The following is a 6,377-nucleotide window of genomic DNA, read 5'->3' on the forward strand; positions in this document are numbered from 1 at the left end:
TTTGATCAGAGGCATGAAAGAGTGAGTAAGTGCGAATGCTTAGGTACCTGGGGTATGAAAAGGTGGTAATTAGCACAGCAGGATAATTGATGTGTAGATTGCAGCACGAACAAATGCTTTGACTTGTTTGTTCTTCTCACTCTTCCACATTCAATCTCTTCTCTCTCTCCCTTATTTATTTTTTTACCYAGCCTAGCTAATGAACATCTTACCTTGCTTAGTTAAGTTGACAGAGATATATATCAATTTAAATGGAGATGTTCCCTCCCGCATGTGTATGATATTACAAAGAGACTTTTTCTTACACTTTYCCTTTTTCTCTAAATTGCAAAATAAACTTTGACAAAGGCAAGGAAGGACTACCTGAAAGTGGAATTAGAGGACTGCAAGATTTCATTATTTGCATTATTCTGAGGCACTTTTCCACAGGCATCAACCATACTTTCCCAGGATGGTGTCATTTAACAACGAGTATATTGAGAAAGAACCGGAGGGAACCCCAGTTTTTCATGCAGCTCTAGGTCCAGATCCTGGAGAGAATTACGTAGAATTATGTCCCACAGAGGACAGTGGACTTGCCCATGTATATAAAGCTGTGCCCACMTGTAAGGCTTCAAAGAACCAAGGCCATATCCTAGATTTCATTTGGCAAAACCATTGCGAAGCTTAGGTATACACCTTTAGCAGGTGATTTTTAGTGATAAAGGGGTAAAACACTTAGTCACTTCTGTTTAACTTATGATACAGGGAAAAATAATAGAAGCCAGCGAGGACTTTTTTGTTGCCTTCACGTAAAACAAACACATCTTTGTTTCATAAAATGATAGGCCATTCCTCCCTAATGATCCTTTAGGGTATACRGAGAAAAGAAATGTAAAAACGACCTCAGAAATTCAGTTTAATATGCACAAGTGAGCATTTTCCTCCCCGAATGGAATGTCTAGTATGCAGACTTGCTGGTGTATTTTTAACTTAATGCGCAGCGTATTAGCCATTACGTTCTCAGAGCGGACACATGTCATCCTGAATCTCCGATGAACTCCACATGGCAGGGATCCTGCGCCTAYATGGGAGTCAGCACTGAATCAGGATCTCTCGCCTGGAAAATCTGTTACGAGCCCAATCCTGCAATACTCTYGGTGGTAAAACTGCCATTAGCCGCTGGGGCTGATGTTGTTAATTTACATTTTGCCAGTTATAGACTCGAGTTTCTAACCACTGCTTGTTCTAGGGACAGATTTAGACCTAATGATAAAATTATAATTTTTAGCAATAACTGTTGCCCTTGGACATGCCTGGAAGTTTTATGATAGTTCTGCATCTGCTTATCCAATCGCAAAAAGCAGCTTCCAGAGCCTCCTTGGCTGTGCTACCTGCTGAAAGTACATAAATAGTTTCACTGCTCCTAATGCAGGAGCAATTAGTTTTACTTTTTCCAGACGAAATGCACCAGAAGGTTACTGCTCCCAGTGTCTTGCGYTGGGCTCTACCACCGCCGCGTAGCAACGAGCCAATTCGGCCTTTGTTCCAGCAGAGATAATCCCGCTCAGCTACTCTCCAAGCCTGTCCACTAACACGACAGGCTGACCGCAACGCCGTAGCATCGCGGCTAACGGCATCTCCTGTTGGACAGGCCACGGACAAAGTCACACAGCTCCGGAGAGCCTCCTGCACCAGCCACTAGGAGGTTCTTGAATAATACAAGCTGTGAGAGTCCAGATATTGCTATGGAAGAAAGGCAGAAGAAAGGCGAGGAGTTTATAKTCACTTCAAATACTCCTATTTCATTTACAGACCTTCTGCATTTCCTCTTACGCATCATGCTTTGCTATTCCTGTATCTTCAAGTTATCCCTTTGTAAGTCTTCAAACTATCCACTTCAGTTTGCACCCTCAGAGACTTTCCTATCAGGGAACATGATTTGTGGAAGAAGCACGTTTGAGTGAACCAAGAAGCATAGACTCTACATGAGGGAAAGGATGAACAAAAAAACAGCTGAGCAAAACATCAAAGAGCAGATCTGCTGATCGGCTTCCCTCTTTTCCATCCACAGCAGCCCTCGGTAGCACACATTTGGCAGGTGAGTCTGACTACTGTGAATTTTAAGGCTGTGCTGCAGCAACAGAGCCGAGTATCTTTGTGATGGGCCATCACAAAAATGCGGTGTTCGGTGAGGCTCCCTGCCGAGCAGCTGGTGGGGCTCCTTGTCACGCGTGAGGAGGAACATTGCTGCCCCGTCGCAAGGGTCTGAGAAAGCTCTGGGGAACCTCACTGCCCTTCCGGTGTCATCACTGTGCCCTTGGCCAAGGCACAGCCCAACTCCTTCATCCTGCTCTGACTTTATATTCTATGCAGTCTTCATAGGATCACAGAATGGGTAAGGTTGGAAGGGACCTCTGGAGATCATTTAGTCCAAACCCCCTGCTCAAGCAGGGTCACCTAGAGCATGTTCGACAGGGTTGCGTCCTTTGTGCCAATTATTTCTATCACCGCTACTACTAATAGCAGAATAAAATACCAGATATTGAGAGGTACCTCCGGTACCTCCAAGATGATTTTGCCGCRTTTTTCCACTATTGTGCCGCTCTATCGTGCCACAACTTTTAGCAAGCGTGGAAGGCGGTGGGCGTTATTAAGACAGACACGCACCCCGAAGGGAGTTCAGCTGCGCGGAGCGTTGCATGGCTGCATCTTTGTTTCACCCCTGGCACGCGCCCAGTCTGCGACCAACTGCGATGGCCRGGAGCCACCGGTATCTGCGGCACGAGCGACTGGAAGCGAGGCCTTACGTTTCTATAAGGCAATATATTCACAAGGTTCACGTGCTAAATGCTGTGTCGCTTTTCTTCAGTAGCTTTAGAGAGAGTCAAGCACGGAAAACACCCTACCTAGGAAAACAAGGTGAAGCACTGCCGAACACCAAATAAAGGCACCATGATGATAAGGTGCCTGGTCTTGTTGAATTGTAGCAAGTTTTCRTTGCATCAGGGAATAGACAGGAAGTTCAGGGATGCTGCCCACCCAAGGGGGGTTGTTCTTCAGCTGCACCTACTTTGCAATTTCTAATTGCAAAGGGTAGGAGGCAGACTAGAGAAGGAAGTTAAAACTTACAGCAAGTTTGTTGCTAGCTTTCCAAGCCTGGAGAGCGCACTGAAGTGTATTATTAGCTCTTTTCTATTTGCCTCAAAAGCTGATGAAGAAGAAGTTGGAAACCATACTATTCAACTGCCAAATAACTAAAAAAAATTCCAATAGCGCCTGACATATGAGCCAAGGAACCCACTGAAAATGTACATTTGCATCCAAACCATAATGCACTGAGCTATGATCTCATTCTGAGGTGGGCCCTTTTTTGTTTTTGGGTTTTTTTGAGAAAGAAAAGAGGAAACGCTGATTAAGTTTTACACGAGCRTGGTCTTACGAGGGGAGAACAGAGAAAGTCACCATCTGGCCCTTCTCCATGGCTCTTCTGCTGCGCGTGAGGGATAATTTGCACCAGCTCTGTCCCTCCTGAACTGCTGTATCTGCGAGCCAAGATATACCTTGAACTGACCTCCCTCAGGGCCAGTCTGTGTCCCCATCGGAAGCGAGGAGCCGCAGTGCCCTCCCCGCTGGGAGCACGCAGCGGCGATGGATATCACCGCCGCTTCCCAAAGCATGAACCCGCCGTCTGAGGAGCACCCAAGCTAAATGAGTTTTYTCCAGAATTCTGATCACACCTCCGTTTATTGGCGCTCGCGTTTCAGGTCGGAAATTGAGAAAAGGACAACCCGGCTTTACCTTCAAAGCATCTGGTGTTTGGGAAGCAGAAACAGCCTGCTTTTTTAAACTAAGCTTCGATATAAAAACGTTTGCRAGACTGGCGGTTCTTATTAAACGCTAGCTTTTTCAGCGGGTAATTTTCCAAATTTCTCACAGCTCTGGAGTAGAGGAGAGAATTTGGGAAACAAGGGAAGCATAGGTGGGAAAAATATACGAAACGAAAACATGTAAAAGAAAACACATTTAAATTTGTTTCCACATATGAGATCATATTTCTGGCACTTTGTAGAAGTCCTATGGAAGCTGTTATTTCCAATATAGGAATACTACAGTGACTAAATTGGTGTTAAATTTAAATCTATTCAGGAAGTAATAGTCAATCTGCATTCCATGTAAAGACTCTCACAGGCAAAATTATTTATACAAGGTAAAGTTGGCAAAAGGAAGTCCAACGAAAGAAAAAAAAATTACATGCATTAACCCAACCCTTCCCAGCTAAGTACTTCAGTACTTCAATAGCTCTTCCTCAGGAAAATAGATTTTTAGCCAGTGTGAAGTAACACATTTTGTTAAAGTGGAAGTGATGTTTCAGGAACTGCTATTTTAGAAGCATTATGAAACAATATAAATACAAGTGATCTTTAAGTGTCACTATTTGCAGACAGATTTTTACTAATAGTTTAATTCTACACTAAGTGTAAAATGCAGCCTGCAAATGTGCAGCTACGTAATTAGATAGATGTTTTCACAGATGTATATTTAATTTTACAACTTTTGAACTCACTTTGCATTTTTTAATTCATTTCTGCAAAACTTAGGCCCAAATTTTGCCACACATGCACAGCTCTAAGGAGGGCCAATTTTAATTATATTCACACAATTTTTATGCCAGTATAACTATTGACTTAAATATAGTTTCTCATACCATGATTTACATCAATATAACTTTGACTAGACTCAGACTCTGTTGAAGATGTGTGGAAACACCTTTGCCAGAATTTCCCTCTGGATTCTTTTCACTACTGGTTGTACAGAGTAAATAATTATTTTGGGCCAACATGTGTCAAAATTTTAAAATATTTTAAGAACTTGGGGGAAAAAAAAGAATATCTGCTTTGTAGAGGAATATGTCTACGCTCATGCATGCTTTCTTGGCTGACTTTGTGGCTTCATTTTAAAAGGTGCGTTTTGTTAGGTGCATAGTATTACAAGAGGAAAAAATATTTAAAAAAMCAGCACCCACAACTTATAAAATTTGAGTAAAGCAGCAGCTTAACTCACGTGAAAGCCAACAACTCCCCTCCTGGATGCATTGAGGGCAAGGGGATAGCTGTGCACACAGATGAAAGCCCCACAGACCAAAGCCATAGCTACGAGAAAATCGGGGCCGAGGAGGAAAGGCAGGAGCTTGGGCTCCTTCTCCTAACGTGTGCGCYGCACGGACGTTAAAAACACCCAAAGCCAGCTGCAGAGTACTCACACGATGCAACCATGCAACCTTATCTGAGGTATCTATGGCTTGTTGACAYGGCCATAGACGTGCTATGGGGTGCTGCACCCCCCGCCGGGCTGCATCCCCAAAGGCCATCCCACCCGGCTGACCTACCGGCAGGGTTGAGGTGCTCTCTGCTGAATGTCTGCCCCAGCTTCTGGTTTGCTGCATCAGGGACCAGAAAGCTGCTGTTTACTGTGGCTGTCTTGAGCGATGCAGCCTCAAAACACTTCCCCATCCCCTTATAAGGGCATCATCGCTCCATGTTTGATGGCCTCACCTTCACCCTTCCTTTTCCTTCCCTCAGATAAGAGGTGATTGCACACACGTCCATGCTCCTTACGGCACTGTGCCCCCTGTGAGCAGGGAAAGACCTACCTTGTAGGACACATGCCCTTCTGCTGAGGACACTCCAGCCCAGGAGAAGAGACAGAGTGCCCAAAACTCATCTAGTTGACCTAATGGTCAGGGTCTGCTCTAGATTTTTGTGTGGTAGTGAACTGTACCTCTCGTATGGAGTTTTCTATGCTTTGGGGGACCTGCAATATTTTCCTGTGCTCTGCAGAACAAGTCACCTCACTATATTCCTAGTCCTGCAGTGTATTTTTGACAGAAAGAGATGAATCCCTTTCACGGAGCCCATGCTGTATAAGACTCTGTACGTTATGTCCTTCTGGGGAATTTGCAGTTCTTCATATAATGGGCCCTATTGTGCTTCCCAAGGCGCGGAGCAAGCGGCCTGTGTGCGCACGCGTGTATGCATGTGCGTGGAGGCAAGGCACGGCACGGGAGACCACGGAGCCTTTCAGCACGCAGCTCGCGCAAGCACGTCCTTGYGAGGCTCCCAGGAGCGGGCGCACCGAGACACCCCAGGCAGGAGGATCGGGCCTGCTTTTCTCTTCTGCATGGGTTTCAGTTCTGTGATGAAGTCTGTCCCCTCTCTCTGCTGTTTTGGGGTGAGCAGTGTGCTGGAGCTCAGTGAAGAAAAACTACTTGGCTCGTAGCCACCTTTTTCTAAACGGAAGGAGATATTCTGAATCCTCCTAACGTGTCAGATAAGAGTTATAGGAGATAAGCTGTGTTTGTTTTCTGCTACCTCATACYTACTTACAAAACCCTCCAG

The 6,377-nt window shown here is 45.0% G+C and overlaps 1 protein-coding gene across 1 annotated transcript in view; it reads right to left on the reverse strand.

Annotated features, from left to right (window-relative positions):
- Positions 1-5,492, reverse strand: part of ZEB2 (zinc finger E-box binding homeobox 2) — a 55,584-nt gene extending 50,092 nt beyond the window's left edge. Inside the window, exon 1 of the mRNA XM_085308961.1 lies at positions 5,369-5,492. Within this exon, the coding sequence (XP_085165087.1) occupies positions 5,369-5,492 (124 nt within the window). The remainder of the gene's footprint in view (positions 1-5,368) is intronic.
- Positions 5,493-6,377: the final 885 nt, after the last annotated feature.

Source organism: Rhea americana, unplaced genomic scaffold (assembly GCF_003343005.1).
Source record: "Rhea americana isolate MKP2758 unplaced genomic scaffold, rheAme1 scaffold_105, whole genome shotgun sequence".
Taxonomy (NCBI): domain Eukaryota; kingdom Metazoa; phylum Chordata; class Aves; order Rheiformes; family Rheidae; genus Rhea; species Rhea americana.